Raw genomic sequence first — 14,020 nt, 5'->3', positions numbered from 1 at the left:
GACCCCAATGGGGGAGACTCTCTGCAGCCACACAAGCGTTCACTGCATGTATCCATCCCAGGGGTCGTAGTTTGAGGACCCCGGATTTAGTGCCATATAAAAAATGCAAGTAATTTTTCTAGGGACCACCAAAATTTTCTCGCAGCCCATCAGTTGGTGATTGTTGATTTAGGTAACGAACGTTACACCACCCTCATCTCTGTTTCCACACTCCATAGAGGTACAAATGGCTCGGTTACTACAGTGGTTTTTAACAGTCATTTATTGAAGCCACACTCAAACAGTATCCTCGTTTCAAATGTCAAAAGATTTACATCAGGAAACCTGAGCCCCCTGGGCCTGCACATCAGAAAAAGGAGCACCGCTTTCGTTAGTGTCATTTTCGCTCCTTTCTGGAACTGGCCCGAACCGCGGTGCCATCTTCATCAGATCATTCTCCTCGGAAAAACAAAACAAACAGGAGTCTTTTGGCCTCCCCAACCAATGTCTTCGCCACCAATTTATGGAAATCCACGATGAAGGGGCAAAAAAATAAAATATCGCGCGTTGAGATCCTTAACGCGGCGTGCGAAAATGCGCCTCGATCTCTTCTAGGCTTTTCCCTTTAGTTTCGGGAACGCAGACGATGGTAAAGATCACGTTGAGCAAACAGGTGGATGAGAATAACCAGAAGGTCCCATAAGGGGTTAGAAAGACCTAGGCAAGAAAGAAGGAAGTTGCGTTAAGGTTGGGGCACGGCATGGGATTCAGGTAAGTGCCTGGTCTGAGCTGTCCCTGTTGTGACTGAGGTTTCCCAAGAGCCTGAAGCAACCTCCTTGTCCCGACAAAAAAACCCTTTTATTAATTGACTCTGAATTCTGCTCCTTCATATCCAGCAAAGTCTTTCAAGGGAGGATTTATGGTCACAGACCTTATCTGGCTTGGAGAGCTGCCAGGCCGATATCTGCAGAACTTGGCAAGGAGCCTCGGAGAGTCACAAACCAATGAAGGGAACTAATGGTCTCCTGCAAACTCCACTCCCCTTTTGCTCCTCTTTTACTTCCTCTGAGAGGGCCATTCACTGTCCCCCTGTGGCCTTACTCCCAAGTCAACCCCTGTTCTTTAGCTGTTCCCTTCGCCTGGCAACTCTGCGCATGCGCACACTGGGAACAGGCTCCAGCTGCTCTTCTGCCACTGATGTTTGACTCTGAAGGCAGCTGATAACTGTCAGACGGCTCTCGCCCCCTCTCTGCCTCCGACACAGAGCCCTCATCAGAGCCTTCTCCACACTCCAGGACTGGCCCATCTTCCTCCCCAACCCTCCTCACCGTCTGACTCTGCTGCAACTGGTGGGCCACAACAGTGCCTTTATTATTTTTATAAGCAACTCCCAAGTGGCTAGAATTAGCAGGCCAGTTGCCTGGCTCTTCCCAAAGCCGCTTGATCTTTCTCTCAGCGTTCCCTTCCCCAACCAGATCAAAACCATAGTGAAGCATCTTGGGACCAAAGCCCAACCGATCAACCGAAGGACCTTCTCCCCAACCAAGGATGTTGGTCGGCCAGCTGGGATCCCCTCCGTTGTGTTGACGTCACCCTGGCTTACCGTGAGGTCGTGGAACTCCTTGGTGACCAGGAAAGCCATGAGCCAGTTGGTGAGGACGCAGGCCCCGCTGGCGATTCCTCGGGCCCTCAGGGGAAATATTTCGGACATCACCAGCCAGGGGATGGGGCCCCAGCCCAAGGCAAAACCTATGGGCGAAACAAAACGAGACTGTCAATGAAATCAGGCAATGGGAACAGAGAGCCGAGGTGGCGCAGTGGTTAGGGTGCAGTACTGCAGGCCACTTCAGCTGACTGCTATCTGCAGTTCAGCGGTTCAAATCTCACCGGCTCAAGGTTGACTCAGCCTTCCATCCTTCCGAGGTGGGTGAAATGAGGACCCAGACTGTGTGGGCGATATGCTGACTCTGTAAACCGCTTAGAGAGGGCTGAAAGCCCTACGAAGCGGTATATAAGTCTAACTGCTATTGCTATTTAGCAATGGAGTGATGGGCGCCACCTGGGGATGGAGGCATCTGTTGGATTGGACTTCTGGCCTATTAAGCTCAGGCCATCAAGGATGTCGCAGGTGGCTCCGAAATTCCAGCAGAACCTCTTGTCAGGGTTCCAAGTAACACCCCCAACGAAAGAAGACTCCGGAGTTTTGAGATTCCTCAAAGTTCCATTTGATAAGAGATGTCCTATTGGCACATCTGGAAAAATGCGAATCTGAAAGTTTCCAGATTTTCCCCACTTAAATGAAAGTTCAAGTCCCTGTCCAGCACCCACGTGTCCATCCCATGGTCCAATCAGGCACTGTCCCAACTGGAGATGCCTCCCAGTTACTCTTCTGGCTTGCCAGCAGCCAGTGGAGCTGGAGCAGAGTCAGAGAGTGGGGAGGGTTGGGGAGGAAGATGGGCCAGTCCTGGAGTCTGGAGAAGGCTCTGATGAGGGCTCTGTGTCGGAGGCAGAGAGGGGCCAGGGCTGTATGCCAGTTATCAGCTGCCTTCAGAGTCAGACATCAGTGAGGCAGAAGAACAGCGGGAGCCTGTTCCCAGTGTGCGCATGCACAGAGTTGCCAAACAAAGGGAACAGCTAAAGAACAGGGGTCGACTCGGGAGTAAGTTCAGTTAACATCTGAGAATCAAAAGCTTCTGGAAAAGTTCCAGGATCAACCCCCTGCCCCCTACCCAATAATTCCAGATGACGGGATATCTCATTTTTCCAGAACAGCCACTTGTGCAAGACCTTCACTCACCCATAATGAAGAAACTCATGCTCAGCACTGCTAACCAGGCCAGGGGGTGTCCTTCCTCCATAAGGGGGGCGTCCAGCAACTGGAGATGGGAGGAATTGCTGGGGCTGGGGACGGTAATTCTGAAATAGATCCCAAACACTGTGGCGCTGGCAGCCATGATAATTCCTGGGGACGAGAGCAGGAGAGAAAGAGAGTGCAGAATATTAACTCCTAATTTTGGGGGTGGGTGGGGACTCAAAACGTGGGGGAAGAAAGACAGTCTTTTGTGGCCCACCAGGGGGCAGCTGAACTGGCAGCAGAGTCGGACAGTGAGGAGGTTGGGGAGGAACCTGGGCCAGTCCTGGAATCTGTGGAAGGCTCGGATGAGGGCTCTGTGTTGGAGGTAGAGACGGGGCCGAGGCCGCCTGGCAGTTCTCAGCTACCTTCGGAGCTAGACAGCAGTGAGGCAGAGGAACAGCTGGAGCCTCTTCCCAGTGTGCCCATGCTCAGAGCTGCCATAAGAAAAGAACAGCTGAGAAATCAGGGTCGACCTGGGAGTAAAGTCACAGGTGAATGGCCCCTCCCATAGGAAATAAAAGAAAGGGGAGGGGGCTTTTGCAGGAAACCGTTCGTTCGGTTGTTAGATTCGTTTCAGGAGTGTGAAGATCTGTCCGTGAATCTCAGAGACTCTGCGCCCAGCCTTCCCTCGCATTTACATGGCATATTTCCAAGCTAGACAAGGTCTGTGGTCATAAATACTCCTTTGAAAGACTGTTTGCCGGGCCTTGGCTGAAGGTGAAGGATAGGAATTCACATGCGTTTAATAAAAGGGCTTTTGCTGGGACCAGGACTCTGCCTCCTGCTTTTGGGGGAAGCCTAGCTCAGAACACGGTCTTCCCATCCTACCCGAGATAATGAGAAGAATTTTTCGCCCGGTTTTATCAATAATGAGAGCTGCCGTTGCGGTGAAGACAACTTGGATAGAGCCAACGATGACGGTAGCAGCACTGCTGTTCTGGAAAGCACAAAGAACATGAAGGGAAGCTTTTTTTAGACCTCTTAGTAATCCTCAATTTACAACCCTTCAAAATGACGACTTACGACTGTTCTTCATACTGCCTATCCTGATTAAGGGGGTAGCACCCCAAGCTTCCATGATTGCCATCCCCAAGAAGCAAAGTCTGTGGAGGAAGGTGGGTTCGCTTAAGGACCGCTCAGCTGTAGGGATTCCCTTAACAACCATGGCAAGCAGGTCGTAAAACCGAGCGTGACTCACTTAACAACTGCCTTGCTTAACAAAGGACACCGTCCTCTGGGATTGGGCGGCCTATAAATCTAATAAATAATCTAATAAATAAATAAACCGTGGCTCCCAATTCTGGTTGAGGACTATGTAAGTTAAGGAAATGTCCTTTGGAACAATGTGTAGTGTAATAAAAAGAAGGACTGGGGAGTGACTTGATAGTGGTATTCGAGTATTTGAGGGGCTGCCCCAAAGGGGGGTCAACTTAATTTCCAAAGCACCAGAAAGAGGACAAGGAGCAATGGATGGAAACTAATCAAGGAAAGAGGCAACCTGGAATTAAGGAGCAATTAACCAGTGGAACAGCTTGCCACCAGAAGTTGTGGGTGCTCCATCACTGGAGGTTTTTAAGAAGAGATTGGACCCCCGTTTTGTCTCAAATGGTATAGGGTCTCCTGCTTGAGCCGGGGGTTGGACTAGAAGACCTTCAACATCCCTTCCAGCTCTATTCTGATTGACTACCTGTGTGGTTTGATTGGGTCAATACGACCAAGGGGTGCAGTTCCACCATCCCCAAATTAAAATCTAATGGAGCCGAAAGACATCAGCCGGGGTAAGCCAGGAGGAACAATCCTGTTGTGGCCCGCCAGCAGCCAATAGAGTTGGCGGCAGATTCGAACAGTGAGGAGGTTGGGGAGAAAGATGGGCCAGTCCTGGAGCCTGGGGAAGGCTCTGATGAGGGCTCTGTGTCAGAGGCAGAGAGGGGGCCAGGGCCGTCTGACAGTTATCAGCTGCCTTCGGAGTCAGACATCAGTGAGGCAGAAGAACAGCTGGAGCCTGTTCCCAGTGTGCGCATGCGCAGAGTTGCCAGAGGAAAGGAACAGCTAAAGAACAGGGTTCGACTTGGGAGTAAGGCCACAGGTGGACGATAAAAGAGGAAATAAAAGAGGAGCGAAAGGGGAGTGGAGTTTGCAGGAGACCGTTAGTTCACTTCATTGGTTCGTGACTCTCCAAGACTCCTTGCCAAGTTCTACAGATCTCAGCCTGGCAGCTCTCCAAGCCAGAGAAGGTCTGTGACCGTAAATCCTCCCTTGAAAGGCTTTGCTGGAGGTGAATGAGCAGAATTCACAGTCAATTAATAAAAGGGGTTTTTGTGGGGACCAGGAGTTCGCTTCCTGCTCTTGAGGAAACCTCAGTCAGGACAAATCCAGAGTTAATTCCCTCACCTTAAAGTTAGCCTCTTCAAAGATCGTTTCCGCGTAAAACATCAAGGCATTGATCCCGGATGCTTGCTGGAAGAACATCATGGCTACTCCAATCAGGAACGGCTTGTAGATGGAGGGGTTCTTGAACTCGGCAAGGCTCATTTCTTGCTACAAAGGGACAGGCAGGTAGTCCTCGACTTACAACCGTTCATAGTCATAACAGCACTAAAAAAAGGGACCTCAGACTATTTGCGGTGTCTACATACCTGGGTGAACAAAACCCTTGGCAACTGACATGTACTTACGACTGTTGCATGATCCCCTTTTGAGATACTTTTTGAGAAGCAAAGTCAACGAGGAAGCCAGATTCACTCAATAACAGTGTGACAACTTAACCGCAGTGATTCACTTAACGACAATGGCAAGAAAGGTCTCAAAATTCACTTAACAACTGCCTCCCTTCGCCACAGAAACTCTGGGCTCAGTTGTGGCCATAAGTCCAGGACTGCTTGTATTTTGCTTTCGCTTTGTTTAAACTTACTTTGCATTTCTTCGGGGTATTTTTATGGCTAAAGTAGCCGCCATAGCAAATAAAACAGGCAGCAAATACATTTAATAATAATAATAATAATAATTTCAAAGAGCATATCCAGAGCTGGCATCCTAACCAATGTAGGGGAATTTTATTTTAAGGAAGGCTTAATATTTTATTTTATTTTTCCTTTTTCCCTCCCCCCACTCCTCCTCCTATCTCTTTTTGTATTTTATATTTTGGTAAACCACCACATTTTTCAGAGTATAAGATGCTCCGGAGTATAAGATGCGCCTGGCTCTTGGGGAGGAAAACAAGAAAAAAAAATCTGCCTCTGCCTCCTAGCAGTTTACCTCCTTGCTGCAAATAGCCAGTTTCACTTTCACTTTCAGCACAGCTTGATTAGCACAAGCAGCTGATTGTCCCATGACCAGCTGTTTCAGGCTGCAGGGATTGCCATAGCCTATTGCTGCCTCCATACGCCCCGTTTTCAGCCTCCGCGTCCTGTTTTCAGCCTCTGCATCCCATTTTCGGCCTCCGCATCCCATTTTCGGCCTCCGCATCCTGTTTTCAACTCCTGCGCGCCCCATTTTTCACCCATTCCGGGCAGCGGGGATCAGAATAAGTGGAAAACAGGGAGCGCGGAGGCCGAAAACGGAGCGTGCAAAGGTAAAAAACGGGATGCGGAGGCCAAAAACGGGGCATGCAGAGGCGGCAATAGGCAATGGCAATTCCTGCAGTCTGAAACAGCTGATCATCGGGAGACCGATCCAACCGATAATCAGCTGCTTGTGCTAATCAAGCTGTGCTGAAGCTGAAACCGAAACAGGCTGTTTGCCTCAAGGAGGCAAATTGCTGGGAGGTAGAAGTCAAAGGTGTATAAGACGCACTTAAATTTTCACCCTCTTTTTTTGGGGGGTGGGGGAGTGTGTCTTAAACTCCGAAAAATACGCTAATAAAAAAAAAGTGAAACATAAAAGGATGGCTTAGAGAAAGAGGCAACCTCGGGACTGCCCAGTCGATTCTTTTGCTCACCTGTTCGTTGACGTTGGCTTCAATCTCTCGGCATTCCCACTCGTGATCCACCAGTGGGCCCCGCAGGAATTGCAAGGCCGCGATGGCTTCCGACTGCTGGTTCTGGCGTAGCAGGAAGCGAGGGGTCTCGGGCATGAAAGCCATGAGCCCCAGCAGGAAACAGGGAGGGACGGAGCACAGCACTGCCAGCCAGCGCCATTCCAGAGCCATCCCTGTGGGGCGGAATGGGGACAGCTGATCTCAGGGCCGCCAAGGGATGGAGTCAGTAGTTTTTTCCCCCACAAGTTGGGACCGCTGCAGGTGGCTCGAGGCCTGGCCTTTGAAGGGCACAGAAGGTCCAGCAAGGGTCCAACTCAGAGGTGGCAATCCATGCCAAGAAAGATGCCCTGGGTTCTCTTTTTCAAAACGTGTCTTGATTTAGGCTGGCTTTTTAAAAATCACTGTCTTGTTGTGTGTTCTGTTATCCATTTTTTTCTTTCAATCTTTTTCCTTCCTTCCTCTTTCTTTTTTCCTTTTTCTCTCTCTCCCTCCCCTCCCTCCTTATATCTTTCTTTCTCATTTTCTTCCTTCCTTCCTACTTTTTTTTCTTTTCTTTCTTTTCCTTCCTCCCCTTCCTTCTTCATTTCCTTTCTCTCTCCCCCTTCCTCCACTCCCTCCCTATATCTTTCTTTCTCATTTTCTTCCTTCCTTCCTCCCTCTTCCTTCTTACTTTTCTCTTTCTCTCTTTTCTTTTCCTTCCTCCCCTCCCTCATTTCTTCCTTTTCTTTCTCCCCCCTACCTCCCCTCCCTCTCTATATCTTTCTCATTTTCTTCCTTCCTCCCTCTTCCTTCTCTTCCTTCCTACTTCCTTTCTCTTTCTTTTCTTTCATTTCCTTCCTCCCCTCCCTCATTTCTTTTTCTTTTTCTTTCTCCTTTTTTCTTCCTTCCTCCCTTCTTTTTCTTTCTTTTTCTCCCTTCCTTCCTCCCCTCCATCCCTTATCTCTTTCTTTCTTCCTCCCTCTTCCTTCCCTTTCTTTCTTCTTTCTTTCTTTTTCTTTCCTTCCTTCCTTCCTCCCTCCCTCCCTTTCCTTCCCTTCTTTCTCATTACTGGCAATTGAACAATTCTAATGCCAATGATATTTACTACCCCTCCTCACTTCCCCTCCCCTCTCCTCCCATTCATCCCCTCCCTTTCCCTTCTGTTCTTCTGTTCCCTTCTTCCTCCCCTCTGCTCCCCTTCTCCTTTCATCTGGCCTTTTCTTTCCTTCCTTTCTTCACGGTTCCTTCCAGGGAAAATGGGACAAAACACCTCCCTCTGTCCAAGTCTGGATTTAACAACCCATCTTAAGCCAGGACATGACCTGCTAGATAAGCTCCCAGGATGCCAGTCACGACCATCAGTTGAACGCATGAGCCCAGGACTCCTCGGATCTTAGAGTGAGATGTTTCAGATATATATATCTACGACATAAACATAAGAAAGGTTATATTAACCACAGAAGCTCTAATGGAGAAGACCAGGCAGCTCATGAATCTTACTGTTGCCTTCATCTTCTAATTAAAACTTGGTAGTTCTCCTATTTTCCCATCTCATGTTGTGACATGCCAGTGGCCAGTGGAGGTGGTAGCAGAGCCGGACAGTAAAGCAGTTGGGGAGGAACCTGAGCTAGTCCTGGAGTCTGGGGAATGCTCGGATGAGGGTTCTGTATCGGAGGCAGAGAGGGGGCCAGAGCCGTAGGCCAGTTATCAGCTGCCTTCAGAGTCAGACATCAGTGAGGCAGAAGAACAGCTGGAGCCTGTTCCCAGTGTGCGCATGCGCAGAGTTGCCAGATAAAGGGAACAGCTAAAGAACAGGGGTCAACTTGGGAGTAAGGCCACAGGTGGACGATGAACAGCCCCTTCCAGAGGAAATAAAAGAGCGAAAGGGGAGTGGAGTTTGCAGGAGACAATTACTTCGCTTCATTGGTTCGTGACTCTCCAAGACTCCTGGCCGAGTTCTGCAGATCTCGGCCTGGCAGCTCTCCAAGCCAGATAAGGTTTGTGACCGTAAATCCTCCCTCAAAAGACTTTGCTGAAGGTGAATGAGCAGAATTCAGTCAATTAATAAAGGGGTTTTTTGTTGGCACCGGGAGTTTGCTTCATGCTCTTGGGAAGCCTCAGTCGGAACATCTTACCTTAATGAGAAGGACCAAAAAAGGAACTTCAAAGACAAGGATCGACTGACTTGATAACTCAACATGAGGTAGCTTAGGTTATTTTTGGAATTGCTCCAATTCCTGTATCCCGGGCAGGTAGGATGCAGGAACAACTTCCATTCGCTTGCACTTTCTCAGCTGCTATTGCTGATTTAGCTGTAGGGATTTTCTCTTATCCTCTGGGGAAATCACACTGGGGAAAAAGACTGACACATGAGGCCCCTTACCGGAACTACCAAGGATGTGACACCACTGGCCAAGCCACACAGCAGTCGTCCCAGGTAAAGCATCCAGATGTTCTGGGCTGAGATAATGACCAAGAAACCAAACACGTACGGGATTGCGCAGAGCATTAGGCTAAGTTTCCGGCCAATTTTGTCCACCACGTATCCCCCAAGTGTCCCTCCAGCAGTGGCCCCCAGCGTAACCACAGACTGCCGAAAGAAAGGGAAGAAAAACGAGAAAATCAGGGAAAACCTTAGAAATGGTGGTGGATTTCAGAAGAAATCCTACCGTACTATCACCTCTTACAATACTAAACACAGGATCGACAGGAGAGACCTTCAAATGTCTAGGTTCTACCGTATCTCAAGACCTACCGTATCTAAAGACCTCAGGGGAGGGCCTTCTCTGTGGTTGCTCCAGCCCTGTGGAACGATCTCCCCGTGGAGATCTGGACCCTTACTTACTACCTTTCCGGCCTTCTGCAAAGTGGTTAAAACCTGGCTGTTCCGGCAGGCCTGGGGCTGTTGAACTATCCAGCCCCATTCGAGGTTACGGTTGTTGTAGAATTTTAAATTGGTGTTTTTATTTTATTTTTTTGTATCCCCTCCCTTTTTTATTGTGAGCCGCCCTGAGTCTCTTGGGAATAGGGCGGCATACAAACTCAATAAAACTGAAACTGAAACTAATAAATGGGACACACCTAACATCAAAAATGTCATCAAAAAAGCACAACAAGGAATGTTCTTTCTGCACCAACTCTGGAAGCTCAAAATGCCCAAGAAGCTGCTGATTCAATTCTACAGAGGAAGGATTGAGTCTGTCCTCTGCACCTCCATAACTGTCTGGTTTGGCTCTGCAACCCAACAAGGCAGACACGGACTTCAGAGGAGAATCAGAACTGCAGAAAATACAATGGCTACCAACCTGCCTTCCATTGAGGACCTGCACACTGCAGGAGTCAAAAGGAGGGCTGGGAAAATATCTACAGACCCCTCGCATCCTGGACATCAATGGTTTCAACTCCTACCCTCAAAATGATGCACTGTACACAAGAACAACTAGACACAAGGACAGTTTTTGACGAATGCCATCACTCTGCTAAACAACTAATTCCCACAACACTGTTAAATAATTTACTAAGACTGTATTACTATTCTTCTTCTCTTCCTTCCTAGTCCCTATCTCCTCCCACTTATGATTATAACCATTTGCTTGTATTTTTCAATTTATTTTGTTTTTATTTGCTTCCTAGTACGATTTGATAGCTTATTAGTAACCTATGACTATCACTAAGTGTTGTATCTTTTTTATGCTTGATAAATGTATTCTTTTATTCTCCTTATGTACACTGAGAGCATCTGCACCAAAGACAAATTCCTCATGTCTCCAATCACGCTTGGCCAATCAAGAATTCTATTCTTTAAAAAAAAAAATGCGACAGCGGTTTCAAGGGTGGCTGATTGGCCCACAAGACTTCACGTGGCCACTCACCCCAAACCACGATGCTTGGGTGTCATCTAGCCTTAGCTCTGAGTTGTGACTTCGCTTCAAACTAGGGATAGCCGGCGAGCTGTAGCCCAGGACGAAGCCAAAACTGAGGGGTCCTAAGACAGCGGCGAAAGTGGCCAAGTAGAGATTGTGGTTTTGGACTTTGCTGTGAGAGAGAAAAACAAGGATGAGACAAATTGGTGGCAAATATCGGTTTTTGGGGGGCAAAAGGGCTGATCTGCCAAGGAACAGAAGCATTAAAAACCTGTGGCTTGTTAAGTGCAATGAGGACTTTGCACACCGATGTTTCCCTGTGAAAGGAGAGGTTTAGTTTTTGTTGTTGGCAAAAGGAGGTTTTTAGATTTCAGGTTGCAGCAAAGATGCCTTTGTTTAGGATTTTGAAACGCAGGCAACTAACTGGATCCCCAAGCAATTCCAGTGTCCCTAATTCAACAGATATGAATGGGCTGCATGATTTCACCTGAGCTGTGGAATGAGATTTCTCTACGAGAAACTGTCCACTTCTAGTTCTTGAGTCCCTGAAAAGTCTTGAAATAGTTTGCTTCAAAACTGGGTCAGCCGTACAGATAGTCCTTGACTTATGATCAGTCCCTTAGTCACCATTGGGAGTTATGACGGATCCTCGAAAATGTACATACAACCCAGTTCAAGTCTACCTCAACATGACTGCATTTTGAGCCCTTGAAAACTGATGGGGAGAGTGAGGTGGGCAGCATATAAATTTAATAAATAAATGACCATGTCGTTAGGGTAGAAGGTCTTAAGAGTGGTGAGGTGGAGTTCTAGCCTGTGAGTTTGATTCTGGATAAAGGCAGGTATTTCTCTCTCTGTGCACAATGAGAATTTATCTGCCGAACAAAACTCCGCACTGGCAACAGGGAAGGGCATCCGGCCATTAAAACACTCTGCTAGCTCCATTCAGTCGCCCAGACTCCACCCCGCAAGGGATTATGGGGTTGTTAAAAGAAGATGATAGGGTCTTCAAATTTATTATTTAAACATTTAATTGCCTTCCCCTCCATCTAGTTATGGGGGGATGATGACAAACACACTGGTGTCCTTCACAACATTGTTGTGTCTGTTTACTGTCTGGGACAGAGCTAGTGACTGGCCCATGTGGCCTTCAGCAGAAGTTAGAAACTGAGACAATTAAGACATAGAGTTCACCATTGATTGATTGATTGATCCATCCATCTAAACATCCATCCATTTATCCATCCAATTTCTACTCCAGGCAGCTCACCATTCAACTGACCTGGCCAGCCTCATTTCAGAAGCAGGAATATGTACACACACCTCAAATAAATCTCCAGCTGAGAAGGTCTTCCGGCAGCATTCAATTCCGTCTCTGGGTTAGTCTCCACAAGGGGTCTATATTCTTCTCCGGAAGCCATTTTCTTTGGCTGTGCCCCAAAGTAGACGATTAGCGATAGGGCAACGTGGTTTTAAGTCCCTTGAAATTATAAGGAAATGGGAGGTGGGGATGGGAGGACACACGAGACAAAAAAAAAACCACAATAAGCAGGAAGAAGCAAATCATATGACTTCAAACCACTAAACTTCCTTAGTTATAAACTTGGAGACTCTGTATTTTAATTTTCCATCAGAAAAAGATGCACAGCCTCCATTCTTCTTGCTTCGCTCACAAAGGAGATATTTGCAGTGGGTTTAATAGTTGGAATAGCTTTGAGGACCATGTAATCATCTTTACAGTCAGTAATTCTCTTTCCTGATCTCTTTCTTAAATTTAAGGTAAAGGTTCCCCTAGCACATCTGTGCTAGTCATTCCTGACTCTAGGGGGTGGTGCTCATCTCCGTTTCAAAGCCGAAGAGCCAGCGCTGTCCGAAGACGTCTCCATGATCATATGGCCGGCATGACTCAATGCCAAAGACACACAAAACACTGTTCCCTTCCCACCAAAGGTGGTCCCTATTTTTCTACTTGCATTTTTGACGTGCTTTCGAACTGCTCGGTTGGCAGAAGCTGGGGCAAGTCACGGGAGCTCACTCTGTTACGTGGTGCTAGGGATTCGAACCGCCGAACTGCCAACCTTTCTGATCGACAAGCTCAGTGTCTTAAGTCGCTGAGCCACTGCGTCTTAGACTGAGACTTTATTGTCACTTTATGTGTATACTAATCGGCATACATTAAAATGAAATTTCGTTGCATACGGCTTCTTGCTGAGACGGTGATCTCTGTTTTCTCTATCTGATCAATCAGCAAAGCAAGAATGAGGTAAAGAGGAAACTATGTTTTCGAGGACAAGATGATGGCAGTCTGAAGAAATCTCTCTCTTAAAAAAGACCCACAAAAACCCCTAGAGCTTCAGGATTCAGATCTACACTGTTGCAGAAAATAACAAGACTTAAGACGTCTCGGGTCACCACCACACGGAGCAAGTTCATTTCTTGGCATGACACAAGCTCACACAAATCACCGTCTATTTGACACTACATCAGCTAGCTTTGTCCAGTCTGACACATCCAAGCAATGGATTTCCTTTTCAATCATCAGTCCAAACTCTAAACTGCCCTGAAACTGATTAGACCTTAATCAGTTTCACGCCTTAAGGCTTTTGCCCACCCAATCAGCTCAAGCACAATCCCGTGATTGAAAAAACCCACTTTTTCTGATGTTTCGGGGTGGGTGGGCAATCTCATATACGTCTATGTAAGCTTAAGTAATTGGGGAGGGGGGGCAGAGGCGCACTCTGTAATTTCTGACCTGCCTCCTGCAATCCTTGTGTGTCTTTCTGCTCAGAAAGCTTCAGGGAAGGGGGGCTATATAGGGGAGGGAGGACGACAAAATGCATTTATCTTGGAAAGCTGGCATTGATCTCCTCCTTTCCCTCTTTTTTCCTCCCCTTCTGGGGATCAGACGCCACACCCAACGCGTCCAAAGGAGGAGGAATTCTGGGAGGAATTGCAAAACGATTGCAACCATCTCCCACCCTCCAACTCTGTCAAGGGGGCTGCATTTCCCAGGTTGAAAAAGGTCCATGGAGATGCGGCTCTTTGCAGAGGGCGCCAGGTTGGGGAAGGACACAGGGAAGGGGATCTGGGCAAAGCAACCATTCCACCCTTATGCCCTCCAAAGGGGCAATATTGCCCCCCCCCCGGGAATCCAGAGCATGCAACAAAGGCTGCCCCACTCACCTTTCCCCCCCACTCCTTTTTTTTATAATCCCAGCCCCACCAAGAGCGGCGCTTCCCCGCCGACCCAAATCTAACCAGGGGTAAAGACGCACAGCCGGTTTGCAAGGCGGAACCAAAACACCTGGATCCTAGTTTCCGAGCGGGACCAGAAGTCGTCGGAGCGGAAGTCCATCGACTGTAATAAGG

General features: G+C 48.0%; 1 protein-coding gene across 4 annotated transcripts; it reads right to left on the bottom strand.

Moving 5' to 3' along the window:
* Positions 1 to 244: 244 nt before the first annotated feature.
* On the bottom strand, positions 245 to 14,012 carry SLC2A8 (solute carrier family 2 member 8). 4 transcript variants are annotated; one of them, XM_032232975.1, is made up of 11 exons: positions 13,927 to 14,012; positions 11,975 to 12,131; positions 10,661 to 10,823; positions 9,172 to 9,378; positions 8,111 to 8,210; positions 6,771 to 6,982; positions 5,225 to 5,371; positions 3,662 to 3,770; positions 2,777 to 2,941; positions 1,583 to 1,728; positions 245 to 696 (listed from the first exon to the last, which is right to left on the bottom strand). In XM_032232975.1, the coding sequence occupies exons 2-11, from the start codon at positions 12,070 to 12,072 to the stop codon at positions 556 to 558; spliced, it is 1,488 nt and encodes a 495-aa protein (XP_032088866.1). In that variant the 5' UTR covers positions 12,073 to 12,131; positions 13,927 to 14,012; the 3' UTR covers positions 245 to 555. The 4 variants fall into 4 exon arrangements, with proteins under 4 accessions (XP_032088866.1, XP_032088865.1, XP_032088864.1 ...); XM_032232974.1 differs by having other exon boundaries at positions 13,910 to 13,992; XM_032232973.1 differs by lacking the exon at positions 13,927 to 14,012 and adding an exon at positions 13,835 to 13,925.
* Between the last annotated feature and the right edge of the window lie 8 nt (positions 14,013 to 14,020).

This window comes from Thamnophis elegans, chromosome 16, assembly GCF_009769535.1.
Source record: "Thamnophis elegans isolate rThaEle1 chromosome 16, rThaEle1.pri, whole genome shotgun sequence".
NCBI lineage: Eukaryota > Metazoa > Chordata > Lepidosauria > Squamata > Colubridae > Thamnophis > Thamnophis elegans.
Note: the sequence above shows the minus strand (reverse complement) of the source record. Positions and strands in the feature narration are given on the sequence as shown.